We start from the raw sequence: 17,933 nt of genomic DNA, 5'->3' as shown, positions 1-17,933 counted from the left end.
GCCAGTGGAGAGGAAGCTGGAGAGATCCCCTGAAAGGATGAAACTGAACCAGTGGATGAGAAAGAGGAGCCCCAGCCATAATGGAAGTGAATGGAGATGTGCAGTGTACTGAAAGCAGATATGGTTGCACTCGCCATCTGCTCATCAATAGGAACGGAGGGTTTTTTTAGGAGCTCATAATGGAGGAATAGAGATGGAGAGATTAGGAAAGGAGGCTAAGGGGGTGCCATGTGAGCATCTCTAATGATTTTCCCTCTCTTCCACTCTCGCACTCTCTCCTTCTGTCTTTTTTGATTGCATCAGGGTTTGCTTGAGTACACGCAGGAAACCTAAATGTGCGCACATGAGTTTCTGTACCAATAGGGCCTTATCAACCTCAACAGATGATTTTTCACTTTCATCACAAGATTACTACTTCCTCTCACTCTAGGGCAAGGTTAACCCTTAGAAGTCAGTTATCATTGGCAGTAACAAACATGTTGTAATTTAATGCTAATTATTTCTCATTTGTGACTGATTAAAGTGGCTGGTTAAAAGTTCAGATTTATTCAGCACATTTCCAGCACTTTTTAATAGCTATTTTTTATTCTTTAATGGACCCACCTGGCATTTTGTATTTGTAAATGAAAAACATTTGGCTATTTAAAGCTGCACTATGTAAGATTTTGTGATTAAGACCTCTCTTTTGCAAATACGTAATTGTATGCAGTGTGTGGAAGAACAGTTAGTCATCGACTGTGCTTCAGAATGTTTCCCCAAGTGGATGCATCTGATGATTACACATGTGTTGAGAGTATTAAATGAGGGGGGGGGGTGGACTTGTTGTCCATGATTCCATAGATGTAAGGGAATTAACTACTATTATCATATCTTCATCAGTATACTATTGATTTTACATCGCAATAACTAAACATCAAGCCGGACCTTGTTTTCAAGCCTGTGCATGTGACTTTAATGTATAAAGACGTATGTCGTAATCTGAAAAAGACCCATGTAATCCAACTCGACACCTCTGACTTTTAAATGACTATTTCAGGGTGTACAAGGTGACTTGCAGCAGAGCACGCACACCATATTTTAGCTTGTTTTCTCTCCTGAATCAGTAAGGCTTCTTTCATTTTTAACAGAATCCTAGGCTTTAAAGAACGTTAATCTCAAATAATTCTACACTGAAACTAAGACATGACTGGCTATTAAGCACATACAGCATAATAAAATTACAACTCGCATCAGCCAAAATTAAAATGGTAAATTTGCGGGTGACCGTATTTAGAGCAAAAAATCATCTGATTCAGATTTTGACTGATTCTGATCATGCCTCCCTATTAAAGTTCCACTGAAATAGTATTGCACAATGTCTTATTTATTCATTCAGCTGCTATCTCTCAGACATGCTCTCTATAGCTTACAGAACGCATTTAGAACGAAATGCATATGGAAACAAAATTAGACAGGGCCTGCCTTACTGAAGTGGATTCTCTAAAACGTCGCATTAGCGGAAGGTCATGCCTTTTTCTAGTGAAAAATTGGTGCATATGTGTAAAATGCATGCAAAGCAATAAGTGTGGAGTGGGGTGGGGTTGTCTGTGCTCAGCACCCTCACAGAATTCCTTTACGTGTGTGCGCGCATGTGATCTCTACAGGGAGCTAGCATTGCCAGCTAAGTATATTTTTAGTTCTTCATGCAGGTCTTCTTTCAAAATGACTAATTATCGGAGAGTGACCCTTGCAGAGAGCATTCCACCTACCCCCCCTCTTTCTTTCTCTCCATTTCCTCTCCCTCTCTCTCCCTTTCTTCCTTTACCTGTCTTCCGCTCTCTCTCCCTCTCTGTTTTAATCCCTGTCCCTCGCTCGCTCCCTCTGCTTCTCACCTTCTCTCTCTCTCTCTCTCTCTCTCTCTCTCTCTCTCTCTCTCGTTCTTGTTCATGCTTCCTCCCTACTCTGTTTCTTCATGATCTATCGCTCTCTGAGAGAGAGGGAGAGAGGGATGACTCTAGAGTGCCCTCCTCTTCTCTCCAAGCTTCATTAATCCTTATCCTCCTTATTTATTTGGCTTTTCATGCTGTCACTGGCTTTTTCTAGCTGTGTGTGTGTGTGTGTGTGTGTGTGTGTGTGTACTTTTCCCACTAACTTCACACCGTCTTGCGCATTTGCAGGCAGCAAAGGCTGATAAGTTGAGAGAGAGAGAAGAAAAGGGAGTAGAGGATATAGTCCTTGTTTATTATGCTCTGCTTGTTAGATCGATAGTTATGAGCACTTAAATAAATCATTTCAAATATGAACAAAGTTTACGGCAGTCTGTAGCAGTCAGTACCTGAATAATTAGGGCTGGCTGTGAATAAATGATCGTGCTCTTCTGCTCAGTTACTCGGTAACACTGCTTTAGGTTTTGAGTCCTTTCAGAGGCCTGATGACATGTTAGCTTGTCACCATCTGTAATGAAGGAACACTGACTGACTTTGTTACATTACTAAGAGCTTCAGTAGGAGATCCCAAGTTGCGTAGCTGTCTAATTAGCCTTATTTAATTGGATGCGTTACTGATGAAACAATGTCCACAAGTATCTAGACACTTATCAGTGAATTCAGCACCTTTACCCATTTCAGATGCACCTGCTGCTCTTCACTTGCGCCTACATCACTTGTGGCATTTGTGATCCAGAGCTAAACATCCAACATCAGACCCCAGTAATGCTCTTGTGGATGAATGCCTTCAAATTGTCACAGTTTTGCTCCAATATCTAGTGTAAACCCTACTACTGCAGAAAGGGGGGAGGGGGGGGGGGGGGGGGGCGGCAAGTTCCCTATTAATACCCGTGATTTTGGAAGAAACATTGCACTAATATGGCAGTTGTAGGTCAATGCCAATATCCGATGTTTGTCATGTACATATCTGCTGATGCCATGACACAAAGATGTAGAAACTGGGGATAAATAACATGGATTAGCATCACAGAGAAATACAACACTCATTTCAAATGCTGGAAAATGAATAATTTACAGACATTTTAGCGCAGTAGCCCAGTGTCACTTAAACGTTCTTCCAGAGTACAATAAATGTCAAATACCCTTTGGAAATATCTGGCACATCTAAACGTCTGTACTATACTGGTAATTGTTTTAAAAGGAAATATCTGTCAATACCATTATGATATTGATGTCATCATGCTTCCCTGTTAGTAACCAAGAGCCTTGGTCATTGCGCGCGCACACACACACACACACACACACACACACACACACACACACATATTAGAATCCTCCTGTTGGGTCATGGTGTTATTGGAAAAGAACAATCAATGAATAAAGGATGAATGCTGGGAACACACCTCTAACTGGGTGTGAGACGAGCCATGTTTAAATTTTAATGAGAGCGAGTGGGTGAAGGAGAGGAGAGAGATGTGAGTGAGGGATAAGGAGGAGGAGTGTGTGAACAAGGAAAGGTTGTAGTGTGTCTGCTGGGGGATGGGGTGAACAACCCCCAACACCCCATCCCTACATACTGTGTCACACCTCCTCTGTGAGTGTGCACGTGTGTGTGTGTGTTTGTGCATGTGTGCTTCCACCTATCCTCACTGCTAGCTGAACTGAGCAGGTTCTAATAAGAGCAGAAAAAAGGAAGATATATATCTTTTCTAGAACTGTGCAGTCGTTAGCTCGTGCAGTGCATGTCAAAGCTGCCTGGTCTAGCTGAGCTGTTAAATAAATGATATCTTATTAATAATGCACTAAAATAACAGGCAGAGTAGTGCAAACTGAGGACACGCCCCCAGAACCAGAGCGCTTACCGCTCTGAAGTCTGAATGTGAACATTCCAACACACCCATGAAGGCCAGCAGAGCTTGTTTTGAGTGAATTTTTGAGATTCACACAGCAGAAGGCCTCTGCAAGAGGTCTTGCGTCGTAACGATATAATATGAGCTAATGTGTTTTGTTTTACAGTATCATTACGAGGGAAATGACATCAGTGATCTGCCAGTGAATCTGTCTGTGGTTTGGAATGGAAACTTTGTCATTGACAACCCATACAATATAAAAGGTAACTTGGCATCTCTAACTGTTTAAATGGTAACTTGACAGCCCAAACAGTATAATTGGTAACTTAACAACAAGAATAACCTAGAAAGTAAATTGGTAATACAACTGAATAGCTGAGGAAGGTGTGTTAGTTTTGGGTTGGACGTAAAATGTGCAGGAAGGACTCCAGGAGGAGGGTTGATGACCACTGACAATCCATACAGTTTAAAAGGTAACATAGTAGATTATGAAATACCAAAGGTAACAATGAATATGCATACAGCATGAAAGGTAACTTGGCAACCTGTACAATTTAAATGGTAACATGGAAACCCATACAATATTAAATATAGCTAGGTAACTTATTTGTAATAAAAGCTAACCTGGCATCCCATACAATTTGAAAAGTACCTCGACATTGCATACAATATAAAAGGTGACTTGGCAACCACTCTGAAATGTAACTTTGCAAACTAAAGAATAAAAAGATAAATTTGAAACCTGTACAAAGTAAAAGTTAACATGGAAGACTTGCCAATAGAAAAGGAAACAATGAAAATACATGCAATATAAAAGCTAACTTGGCAACCTATACAATGTTTATAGTGACTTGGAAATTCATACAGTATTAAAGGTAGCTAGGCAATTATTTGTTATGAAAGGTAACCTGGCAACCCATACAGATTGAAAAGCAACTTGACAGTGTATACAATATAAAGGGTAAGTTGACAACCATACAATATTTAAAAGGTAACTTTGCAACCTAAACATTAAAAAGGTTAACTTGGCAACAAATATAATATAGAACTTAGCTTGCCAACCCCTACAGTGTTAAAGTTAACTTGGCAATGCATATAATATAAAGGTTAGCTTGGCAACACATAAGGTAACATGGTAGCCCATACATTATAACGGTAACTTGGCAACCCATACCATATAAAAGGTAGCTTGGCGGCGCATGCAGTATAAACAGTAACTTGGCAACCTAAATAATATAAAACATATCTTGGCAACTCGGATAATGTTAAAGGTCAATTGGCCATCTTGACTTATTAAAAAAACAAATACATGAACTAAACAGGCTGCCTCTGTTAGCACTGCTGAATGCTGTAGGTCATGTTGGCCAGTGAGTCTGAGTGCTGTGGTTTTGTGTCTGCTGTGTCCAGCTCACCTATATAAGTGCTACGCTCTGAGAGAGAGCTGTGGAATGTGTCTGAAGGCTGACCCACGCTTCGAGTGTGGCTGGTGTGTGCAGGACAAGAAGTGCTCACTCAGACAAGAGTGCGCTCTACCCGAGCACACCTGGATGCACGCCACAGCTGGCAACAGCCGCTGCACACACCCCCGGATCACCAAGGTGAGCGCTGGAGAAACACACACACTAAAATATACACCTGTGATTTATTTTCTATTTTTATCTTTAGCATCAAAGCAAGGATTTAAAGACACACTCAGATTACGAGAGGAGGAAAAATAAAAACTGAAAAAAATAGGATTATTGGTTTAGGAGAGTAATGAGAGAGATACACACTAGGATTGTAAATATACAATACTGTGCGAAAGTCTTGAGATCACCATTTATTTATTATATTCACAGAAGCCTCAACAACTAAGTCATGTTATTATTTTAGTTACAGCTTTCATTCTGTTTTTAGGAGGGTTGCTTTAAGTGTTCAAAAGTAATCTGCAGGGATTTTTCCACATCTCCAGTGTTCAGTCTTAGAAGTTAGTTGCATTTTTTTCATTTCTCACTGCTCAAGTAATTCCAAAGGCGTTCTGATGTAAAGGTGTGGAGTCAGCCTCTCTCAGTTACTATATTTTTTTCTTTTTTGTCTGTCTGCTTTTCTCAGAAACAGCTTTTTGTAACAGCTACACCTCTTTGTGTTCCCTTTGTCTATTCCTTTTAATAATTGTTTAAACTCCAGTTTTGGAACCCCATGTTTTTCCACATGTTTTTCATTTTCAGCTTTTCTTATGTAATCTTATGTTTCATTCTCAAAGTATCTGCTGAAAAATAAATAACTTGTACTTATACTGCAGCTTTGACTAGAAATGAAAAAAAAGTGAAGAGTGGTCTCTGACTTGTGCACAGTACTGTAGATATGAGGGCTTCAGAGTTTGTTTATGAGTGTGTGTATGTCAGGGAGACGTGTATGTCATACAGCGAGATGATGGGGGTACTGGCCCCAAGCCATCTGTAGCTGATGGTAACAGTTGCCGGGCGATGGCTGCTTAGCTGGAATCTCAGGTCATTCTTACTTTCTAATCTGCCACTGATTCTTCACACTGAGACACCAGCACCTGTCATACATCACTTAGTATGTGTGTGCTGGTGTGTGTATGCCTGTGTGCACACATGTTTGATTTTAAGTGCACAGGCAGTACCATTCATTTTCAGAATCTGACATGTGCTGTGAGATGTTTTTGTAAAGCCTTATTCTCTTCCTCTCAGTCCTACATACTTTCTCTTTGTGCGTAAAGATTTGCTTTCTCATCCATTCTCCCGCTAATTGAATATTAACTGGTGGAATATTTATTCACTGAAAAATCCCTGCGTTCCTGCCAATTAAACTCATCTTTTGTTCTGTGTGGTGCAGTGTGCTGTGCTGTTAGTGGATGGATTAAGTGTTAATTTCATTAGGAGCAGAAGGGAGGATGTACTGTAGAACAGTAGCTTTACTGAGAGCCTCTGAGGAACTTTTCTTTAGAAGCCAACGTCTTCTCTTCTCTTCTTCTCCTCCCCTCTTTCCAGCACTCCTCCTTTCTTCTTTCTCCTCCACTCTCCACTGTTATTCTCCTCTCTGTGGAGGATGATTGTTCTTGTCTGAACTTCCCTTTTGAAACGCTATCCTTTCTTTTCTGTTCTTCTCTTCTTCTCTTTCTCTCTTTCTCTTTCTTTTCTTCTCTTTTCTTTTTCTTCATCTATTTGTTGTTTTTTTTTTCATCTTTCTCGTCACATGTATTCTTTCTCTTCTAGTCCTCTCTTTCCAGCAGTCCTCCTTTCTTCTTTTCTCTGATCCATTCTGTTCCTCTCTTTCCTCATCTCTTCTATTTTCTCTTTTTTTCCCTCTTCTCCTTCTCTGCTTGTGCCATCTACGCTGTTCTTACTTCTCTACTTTCTCTTCTTTCTTTCCCCTTGTCTCTTCTGTTCTATTCCTCTTCCCGTCCATTCTTTTTCTTCTCACGCTTCTTCTTGTTTCTTCTTTAAGAAAGCTTTCTATCACTTTTTTCTCTCATCTCATCCTTTCTTCCTCTTTCCTCTCTTCTTGTTTTTCTCTTCTCTCCTCCTTCTCTCTTTAGTATTCTCTTTCTCTTCACTTTCTTTTCACTTTATATCTCTTCTTCTTTTTCTTTTAACCCTGTCTTTCTCTTCTCTTTGCTCTTTCTCTCTTTGTCTGTTCCTTAATTGATTTTCTTTCCTAATTGAGGTGTGATTAAGAACAGATGAACTCCTCTCTGTTGTTCTAACACAGTCTCTCCTCTACTTCTTAATTCAGCTCACACGTTCTGACTTCTCTTAACCTCTTACCTCACGTCTCTCTCTCTCTTTCTCTCTGTCTCACACGCACAGTCGTATCTTCTTTTCTTTCAGTCTACCATCCTCCCAGGTGTTTGCTGCAGGTGATGGGGAGAGAGTTAAGAAAAGAATGTTTGCTCAGCTTTGTTGTAAGAGTCTGTGTGAAGTTGTTGTGAGAGAGCAGTCAACTCTGTTCTAGAGGAGCTCACTCAGTGAAGAGGCTGATTTGTCATACTGCTTTGTTTTTGGAACAGCTGTCTCCAGAGACAGGGCCACGGCAGGGGGGCACCAGGCTGACCATCACTGGAGAGAACCTGGGCCTGCAGTTCAGAGATATCCAGAACGGTGTCCGCATTGGCAAGGTGGCCTGCCAGCCCATAGAGGAGGAGTACATCAGCGCAGAGCAGTAAGCATCTTCATAGCTCTTTTCCACTAAGCCAGGGCCAGTTCATCATCTTAAATAGTTCTTTGCATTTCTTCTTCAAGAAAGACTATTCTTATCTAACAAAATCTAGACCCAGTCACATTAACTTGCTGAAACCAAGGGGTCATGCAGGGGATACAACCCAAATTGTAGGAAGAGCCATTTTGTCCAACACAAATCAAACCACCTTGGGAGCCACATTTTATGTCCATTTTACCATCTTAGCTGTGAACATATCTGTGTGTGCTAATGTACTAGTATAGAATAGAAAAGCAGACTTACTGTGCTTTAAGCTTTAGCTCAGCTATAGGTGCTTTTCTCACATCTCCGGCAGGAAACTTTTCTGCTAAAAAAAAGTCTCTCAACGTTAGATTTTAAGTCAGCCTCTCATTTGCCAACTTCATTTTTCCCATTCCCCCTTAAGTTGTGCCTGAGGCACAAGAATGCAACTGCTGTACCATTTAAGGTAGGAGTACAGAATTCGAACAAGAAGTTGGTGAAAGAAAAGCTGAGTGCTTATAAATGCAAATAATTCCCTCCATCTCCAAATAATGATGTTTGTCTTAAGTTTTTCTTTTTTTTTTTCTTCTTAAGCCAAGAGCTAGGCCAGATTCTTATCTATGTTGCTATGGTGATCGGCAGTCTGTGCGCCTACCTTCAGGGTTAGCAGTTATGCATTAACGCCAATGTTTGTTAAAACTGTGTTAAAACTAACCATCAGCAAAGCTTTATTTTACTACACCCGTACCTGTTGGTAGAAAAGTGGTATCTGTCTGACCATCTCTGCTCTTCCCTATTTCTCTGTCTCTCTCTTTCTCTCTCTCTCTCTCTCTCTCTCTCTCTCTCTCTCTCTCCATTTATGCAGTATCATAAGTTACTATGCACTCGCTGTGGTACACTAAGACATTGAGAATAGTTTGTTATTCAGGCTGTTGTAATGTTCAACATTAGCCCATTGTAATGAAGGTATAAGGTATAATAACATGTGCTATGTTAAAGATGTTCTGACTATATTGAGAGGCCAGGATTGCAGTGAGCAAGGTGATGGTTGTCTGACCTTGCTCTCCTGGTTTCCATGTCAGTGTAACTGATTATGGCTCACCTCTAAGATGAGCAGTTTTAATTGAAAGTGATTTGGTGCTCTGGGATCAGGAGAGGTGAAACCCCTGTCCTCCTCCTCCTGCCTGTGTGTGTGTGAGGAGAGACAGACAGAGAGAGAGAGAGAGAGGCGAGACTGTTAATGTCAGGGATCAGTGCAAGTTAATTTAAACCTGTGATGGACTAAGATTATTATTTATACTCCACACACACACAAGAGCTCCCCTTAACACATTTTGTGCTTAGATGGTTGTCCTCTGTTTAACCGTGTATAAATTCATATCAGTTATCAATTTAGGCACATACACAATTTCTTCATGAAGTATCTCATCATGTTAACCATCCTCCTTCTGCCTATGCTGTTTAGCGCAGCAGGTTTGAGTAGTAGCCAGTGTTCTCTCTAGCTGAAGAATCTCACAGAGAATAAAAAGAGAGCAACCAAAGACTCTGTGGGGCTTCTGAGGATGGAGGAACTGAAAGAAAGTAATTGACATTACTTGGTTTTCAAGGGAGACTTAAAGTGAAGTGTCTGGATAACTATATTATGAGAGGCAAGATGGGTATACAGCTATAAAACTAGGGCAGTTTAACAGGCTACACAGTGGAAGAACCATTAGTAACTTTGCCATCTAGTTATCGGTCATGATAGCTAGACATTCTGATGTAGACACTTTGTTTTACTAAAGGGCCCATATGCTAGTTTTTTTGTATTTATGTATTTTTATAGAAGAGGAAAATTCAGTTTTTGATTATATAGACCCTTTAAATTAACGTAATGAGTTACTCTTCTTGAGTCAAAATCAGAAATATGACTCCGTCCTCTCTCACCATATTATGTCATCATCTTGCTCCTCTTTAATCGGTGTGGGGACACTATTGCCATGGCAGCAGTGTTAGTGGAATGCAGAGATGCAGGTCGCTGTGGGAGCAGTTGCTGTGGCCACCCTTAGAGAGGACAGAGGCAGGGGAGATAATAACCCACTATGAGAGGAGGATGTGCCCTAGGGCATGATGGGAAGGTTGGGCGTATTTCATTAATCACAGAGATACTGATACACACATGCACACCCCACCTAGCTAATTAACCCACCAGTGAGACTACACACCATGAAACAGAAGGTCCAGCTCTGTGTGTGAGAGAGAGAGCCCTGAGGTGCTGTACAAGCTTAGCTGTGCTTTCCTTAGTGTCCTGTCTTGCTCCTCAGTCTCTGCTGAAATGGGTTTTCATTAGAGCAGTTGGTGGCTTAAGGCGACTTCCACAGCTCTTACAGCACTGTCTTATCCATCCATTCTCATCCATCTCTCTCTCCCTCTCTCTCTCTCTCTCCCTCTCTATATCTTCAGCAACAGGGCGGAGGAGCATTTTCTTGAGCAAAGTGAATGTCAGACTGAGATTAGAATTGGAATTAAAATGCAAATGTTTTCGTTCCCTCTCTCTGTCTCTCTCCTCTTTCTAGGATTGTGTGTCGCTTGGCAGATGCTACAGGCTATCGTGTGCAGGAGGCTCAGGTGGAAGTTTGTGTGAGAGATTGTCAGCCGGAGTATAGAGCCATCTCTCCTAAAGCTTTCACCTTTGTGGTGAGTACACCATACTTATCATACTCTGCTAGCACACAAGGCCTTCTGCTTAAAGCTATAGTTATGGAGATATCTCATTAAGTTGTTTATCCCTGATCCTGATTGATCATTCAATATTGAGTATCTACCGAGTCCAATTTGTGCATATTCATAGGTAATAAAGCCACACAGTGCACACTTTAAGGTCTAATTCAGTTCAAGTGAAGTATGTCAGGCTAGCAACTTCAAAATGCTACAGCAAAATTGCTTCATTTTTAGGTTGCGATACTCTAAACTGAAGCTCTTCCACATAGTTCTACAGTGTTTCCACCCTGTGCTGCATAGTTGCACTGCATATTATATTCCCCCCTGTTTCAACGTACCTGCTTATACTATTAGCTAATTAGCAAGCCTTGCTGAGCTGAATCTGGTGTGTGGAGCAGGGGAAAATGTAAAACTACGCAGTGCATGAGAGACTCTAGAATTGGAGATGGGTAACTCATTTAGACTGCTTTAGACAGCTAAAAATACCTGAAAGTAATGCCTCACTGCCACAAGATGTGGATAACGTACAATCACATCCATCACCTCTGACATAAGCAGAGCGCAAAGGAGTGAAAATTGGACTGAATGTGATATAATTAAATGGTAGCAATCTATTCAAATTTGCCTCCATCGGCTCTGGTGCTGATCTTTCAGATTAAATTTGAAAATTTTCCAGACGTATCATATGATAATCATAGTATTTATAGATGTTTAATACTTCTGGGTAGCATCTTTGATTTTCTTCAATGCAATACTTTACACTTGAGGTAGTCTTACAGTGATTGCTATGAGGCAAGGAGTTAAAGGGCTTTTCACAGGACAAATGCCACGACAGTCTGTACAACTCGCTCGACTAGCTCAACTTTTGTGGTCACAACTTAAGGAACTGTTGTCAGCTAATGACATTGGACTTTTTCCTGGCACCTTATGCTTAAGTTGTTGGCTCTCTACTTTCAATATTTATGGTTATTAATATTTTCAATGTTGTGCAATTTCAGTTTTTATGTATATATAGAATAGTAGTACAGTTTGTGCTGGTCGTGTGCTAGCACTGAAGTCACCATGGTTACCATACAAGAGACATGAGTGATTTTCCACCTGTTGTATGAAAAGCAGAGCAATGCAGTTCTGACCTTTCATATGGGAGGCAGAGAGAGAACAATGCAACACTTGCTGTGTGAAAAGCCCTTAATACTGACTTCTGTCATAAATGTTCTTCATAAGTAACAGTTTACTGTGTGTGCGTGTGTGCGTGTGCGTGCGCGTGCATAGTCTCCATACTTCACACGTGTGGTGCCGATGCGTGGGCCAGTCTCTGGCGGGACAAGGATCACCATCCATGGTAGCCACCTGAACGCGGGCAGTGCGGTGTCAGTCAAAATCGGACTCAACACCTGCCATTTCGAGAGGTAACGTTGCACTTCATTCGCTTCTCTCTTTTCTTTAGCTCATGCAGCATCAAAAGTTATGGCACATTTACTATTTTGTTTTTATTTTGTTCCAGTGTGGTAAACAAACAAAAAAAATAATATAAATAAATAATTGCAGTAAACAAAAGAACAGCAGTAAAGTTTCAGGAAATGACACATGTGTAAGTATGTTCTCTGTATGCTCACCTGGAAATTGATCAAAATGTGTAATATGACCAGGAGTTGTTCAATCTTTTGCATATGACTGGATGTTCCTCCATTCCATAATGCAGTCTAGTGGTGTCATGAAAGGAATTGAAAGAATGCTCAGAAAAAGAGCAATTATCCAAAGAGCCGTGTGTGTATGAGGTGGTGTTAACCTCTCTGAACATCTGCCCACTCTGTCATCTCAATGAGGAAAAAGGAGCTTAGTTAACACTTCTCACAAGAAGTGGGACCCTGGGATTTTCCCTCTGATGGTGAAAAGAGGGAGGAAATGAACTAATGCCGCTTATCCTCTGCTCCTCTTTTCTTTTCCCCCTGGATTCCCAACAGTGACAAAAAATAAATAAATAAACAAAAGATCCAAGCTCCAAAATTTCCAGCATCTGGTGTTGAATCTGTGCTAGGTGATTTAGCCTGGGCTTAAACCTATTTCTCATGGTGGAACTACACCCACGCTCACACTCACACTATCTTCATCCCCACACTCTGTCTGACACATGTAAGGAGTGGCGGGCGTGCGGGAGGTTTTGAAAGCGTGTGGAGGGCGGATTGATTTGGGCCTGCCAAGCGCCTGTGTCTGTATGTGTGCGTGTGGAGAGCCGTTTTGTCTTCATATCTGGGCTTCCAAAAGAACAGGAGCCCTTCGCCTACATCTCCACTTTATGCCCAACTGAGGCGAATGTGCTCGGTATTTGTGAATAAGACCTGTGTGTGTGTGTGTGTGTGTGTGTGTGTTTGAGAGAGAGAGAGAGAAAGTAAAGGGGTTTTTGTTTAAGCAGTCATTCATTCGCTTATCTACACTCTGCAACATCATGTTATTTCCCATCCTATCTGTCGTTTTCACTCTCCTGCTTCTTTACACCTCTCACCTTCTTTTTCTGTGCTCACTCTTTCTCTCTCTCCTTTCTTGCTTTCTCTCTGGCTTTCCTCCCTCTCCCTTCTTTTTTGCTCTCCTTTCTCACTTTCTCTTTCTTTATTCTTTTTCTTTTTTGAGCTCTCTCACTGTCACTCTTCTTTCTTGCTTTCCTCTCCCCATTTATTACTCTCATTTTTTATTTTCTCTCTCTCTGTCTCCTTTCTCACATTGTCTTGCTTTCTCTATTTCCCTCTCTTACTTTCTCCTATCTCTCCTCCTTTTTGATCTCTCTTTCTCTCGGTCTCGCTCTCTCCCTCTCCTCCCTCTTTTTTGCGCTCTCTCTGTGCTTGTGACAACAACCTTGTCAAAATATGTACAGAACTCTGCGGGTTTCTCGGCTGCGTGTTGTGAAAATGGTTGCCTGGGCAACACAGCGAGAGTATAAGAATTCTATGTGCATGCTCACACGCTCATGCATGCTGAGACACACATTCCTGTTCTTTTCAACTAAATTAGGAAGAAGAGCAAAGTGTCTGGCTTTTGTTGTATTTGTCGTTTCTGTCGTTTCTTACAGACGTTTCAAATGTTGTCCTGAGGAAGCTGAAGTGCTGCTTTCAGACGGATCAAGCCCACATACATACACAGCCCAATTCATCACTGTTCTTCTTAACTAGTCTTAACCAAGTCATGGTTCGAATCATCCTTTTGTATGTATTGAAACATGTTGCTGTCGTCCAGGCGCAGCGCGAGGGAGATAGTGTGTGTGACTCCAGCGGGCCTGAACCCCGGGGGCACCCCTGTGATGGTGGACATTAATGCAGCAGAGCTGCGGAATCCTGAGGTGAAGTTCAACTACACCACCGACCCCACCATCGCCAAGATTGAGCCTGACTGGAGCATTGCCAGGTAAAGTGGAGGGAGGGGTACACCAATAAAAGGAAGTGGTCTAACACACTGGTGAATGTGAGCGTTTTGGTGCCTCTGACCACCAGTGTCATCTATTTAAGATGTCACCACAGTTTTAGGACCTGTTTAGCCTTGCATCACCTATCATTACGGAGATGCTCATGTATCAGCTATGGACCATTGTATTTTCATTAGAAATGGCACATGGCCACTTTTTCTTTTCCAGTAATGATATTGAAAGCTTGAGTGTTGTTCAGTACCAGTACCAAGCCAATCATTTTTCTGTGTAAACTACTTAGCTTGTCACAGCCGTCCATAGCCAGGAGTCTAAGGGAGCGTAATTGGTCTTGCCATCTCTGGGTAGGCAGGATTGCCATCCCTCTCTCCCCATCACTCAGCATGCAAACATGGTTGTCTGTTAGTGGACATGACAGAACTGGAAGTTAACATTCTCCTTCAAGCATGCTGAGCTGTCCAATGATGATGTTAAAGCAGCGGTTTAAAAGATGTGGTGGTGTTGCTTCACCCATCTTGCGGAAAGCATATGCTAGGCTTCCTCCCTGTTTGGTAGCATTGTGTGATTGGGGGAGACCTAGCTAGTGGGTGGAATTGATATTTTTAATTAAAGCACACCACTTAAACATAGACTATCTTGATGAAACTACTCAAAAATGCTCTACTAGCCCACAGGAAGAAATAACACAACACATAACACCAATCACATCACATGGCAAGGACGTGTGCTTTTTCAGGCTTTTTTCAGGTCTGATTCTTTTTCTTTCGTTTGATATCTGATCAAGTATTGATATTGGCCCACATCAGAACTGATCTGCCATGTCTAATGTTCATGTCAGTATTTTGTTATTTGATTATTCTGTAGGGTTATAGTTACTCACACTGTCCTGACTCTGTTAAGATGACTGATCAGCAGGTCTGATGCATTTAGTTCATTTGAATGTACGTTAAGTATATTGAGGTTATTTATATGGTGATTGTCTGGTAAAATTTCATGATTATGATCACTTATGGTAGACAGTAGGTAATCAGTAGAACCACATAAGCTCATAAAAGCAAAATGGTTGTATAAACCAATTGTTGTGTAAAATGCCTGGTAAATATTTATGGCAGACTGTTTAAAATGCAGTCATGGTTGCATTGTGGTTTTGAATAAAAGTAACCAAAAAAACCATTTGGTAAGTCAAGGTAAGTTTGAAATTGAGCCTGTTGTGCAAATATTGTACAGACCACTGACACAGAACCTGTATGTTTAAATCGGTGGCATTGCCAAAGGACTGCAGATGTGTCTGTGAAGCGTAGGAGCTTAAGCTGCCAGGGACGTTTGTGTAACTCGCTGAGTGTGTGGGTGATGCAAAACCTTCACTTCAGTTCAGACCCTTATATTGCTGCTTCACAGTCCTGTAGAACACCCACACCCTCGAGACACACTCTCTCTCCTGTGTGTTCACTCTGTGATACGTGTGTGTTTGAGAAAGAGAGTGAGGCTGGACAGCTGTGTCTGCAGGGATCACACCAACATCAGAGTCGACAGACGAAAATGGCTGTCAGTGGGGCCACGCTCCAAAACAGTGCCACACTAGCAACCTGAAAATGAGAACAAGCTTTCAAAATCCAGGGAGAGAGGGGGCTAGTTGGTAGTGAAGTGATGTGAAGGTGTGAAGTGAGGAGCAAGAAAAAGAGAGAAAATGTATAAGCCCGAGGGGAACGACCTCTTTTGGCCCTCATATTTGTTGCTTTGATCCCTTTGGAGCTTTTCTTGATTGACAGTGAAGCAATGAGTTTACTCGCCTTGTCTCTGGAAACAACTCACTTTTCTTGCTGACCTAAACGTCTGTACATATCATACCAGCTCCACTGGAAAGTATCAGCCCAACAGGCAAGGCTGACCTCTATTTGGGACTAACCATTGTCCTTTGGTGTGTACACCTTGTTTTGTAGGTTAACACATCTCTAATTACATTACTTATCAGTGATAGCCCACACTGGGGTTTCGCCCACGTCAGTCTCTGAAATATATTGTAGATTTTGCTCACCAGAGGGTATGAGGGATAGACTAATCCTTTAGAAGAGACTATATTTACCCATGTAATTACCTAACTGAAGGTGTGTGTGTGTGTAAGGTTAAGTAATTGTTAAATCACTGCTTAATCACAGCTAATGGGTAACCAGAGGCTAATTAACTCATTAAGACATTTCATATTGCCCACTATGGTGACCCACATAGGTTAATGTCTTATTGAGACATACAGCAAGCAGCATATTATCATGACAGTATATATATTTTGTAATAGAATAAGAGTGGACTGGCCAATTGCTTAGTTCTGTTCTTAATGCCTGGTTTTGTTAAGAAGGTAGCCAGTTATGAGAATATAGAAAGACCTACCATCAAAACTGGGCCAGTGCCACTGCACAACCAAGAACTATCTGTTGATCTGCTGAATTTGGCTTCACTAGCTATTGGTGTACTGAATTAGCCTTCAGTAGACTGATATACTGAATTAGCCTTCAGTAGACTGATACGCTGAATTGCGCATCACTGGCCACTGATGTGCTGAATTGCGCATCACTGGCCACTGATGTGCTGAATTGCGCATCACTGGCCACTGATGTGCTGAATTGCGCATCACTGGCCACTGATGTGCTGAATTGCGCATCACTGGCCACTGATGTGCTGAATTGCGCATCACTGGCCACTGATGTGCTGAATTAGCCTTCAATGTACTGATTGTGCATTGATGTACTGATTGTACACAAGTGTACTGAATTGGCTATTACTATCCAGAGATAAAATTAATTAGCCCTCACTAGTCAGATATAGTGAATCAACTTTTGCAAGACTGATACTGAATTAGCCTTCACTGGCCACTGATTTGCTGAAATACCCTTTACTAGATACTGAATTACCTTTCACTGGCCACTGATTTGCTGAAATACCCTTTACTAGATACTGAATTACCTTTCACTGGCCGCTGATGTGCTGAATTACCCTTCACTGGCCGCTGATGTGCTGAATTACCCTTCACTGGCCGCTGATGTGCTGAATTACCCTTCACTGGCTGCTGATGTGCTGAAATAGGCTTCACTAGGTTCTGAATTAGTCTTCAATGTACTGATTGTGCATTGTTGTACTGATTGTACACAGGTGTACTGAACTGGCTATTACTAGCCACAAATAAAATGAATTAGCCCTTGCTAGTCAGATATAGTGAATCAACTTTCGCAAGACTGATACTGAATTAGCCTTCAGTGGCCACAGAAAAACTGATTTATCCATCACTAGTCTGATAAACTGAATTAGCCTTCAGTGGCCACAAATAAACTGAATTATCCACTCACTAGTTTGAAACTGAATTATCCCCTCACTAGTTTGAAACTGAATTATCCCCTCACTAGTCTGAAACTGAATTATCCCCTCACTAGTTTGAAACTGAATTATCCCCTCACTAGTCTGAAACTGAATTATCCCCTCACTAGTTTGAAACTGAATTATCCCCTCACTAGTCTGAAACTGAATTATCCCCTCACTAGTCTGAAACTGAATTATCCCCTCACTAGTCTGAAACTGAATTATCCCCTCACTAGTCTGAAACTGAATTATCCCCTCACTAGTCTGATTAACTGAATTATCCCCTCACTAGTCTGATGAACTGAATTATCCCCTCACTAGTCTGATGAACTGAATTATCCCCTCACTAGTCTGATGAACTGAATTATCCCCTCACTAGTCTGAAACTGAATTATCCCCTCACTAGTCTGATTAACTGAATTATCCCCTCACTAGTCTGATGAACTGAATTATCCCCTCACTAGTCTGATGAACTGAATTAGCCTTCAGTGGCCACAGATAAACTGAATTATCCCT

General features: G+C 41.4%; 1 protein-coding gene across 1 annotated transcript in view; it reads left to right on the top strand.

Moving 5' to 3' along the window:
• Positions 1-17,933, top strand: part of plxna1b (plexin A1b) — a 203,770-nt gene that overhangs the window by 152,753 nt on the left and 33,084 nt on the right. The window contains exons 11-16 of the mRNA XM_037534937.1: positions 3,942-4,038; positions 5,183-5,373; positions 7,788-7,939; positions 10,513-10,633; positions 11,930-12,066; positions 13,886-14,053. Of these exons, the coding sequence (XP_037390834.1) occupies positions 3,942-4,038; positions 5,183-5,373; positions 7,788-7,939; positions 10,513-10,633; positions 11,930-12,066; positions 13,886-14,053 (866 nt within the window). The remainder of the gene's footprint in view (positions 1-3,941; positions 4,039-5,182; positions 5,374-7,787; positions 7,940-10,512; positions 10,634-11,929; positions 12,067-13,885; positions 14,054-17,933) is intronic.

Source organism: Pygocentrus nattereri, chromosome 26, assembly GCF_015220715.1.
Source record: "Pygocentrus nattereri isolate fPygNat1 chromosome 26, fPygNat1.pri, whole genome shotgun sequence".
NCBI lineage: Eukaryota > Metazoa > Chordata > Actinopteri > Characiformes > Serrasalmidae > Pygocentrus > Pygocentrus nattereri.
The sequence above is the reverse complement of the archived record's forward strand: the minus strand, read 5'-3'. Positions and strand labels throughout refer to the sequence as shown.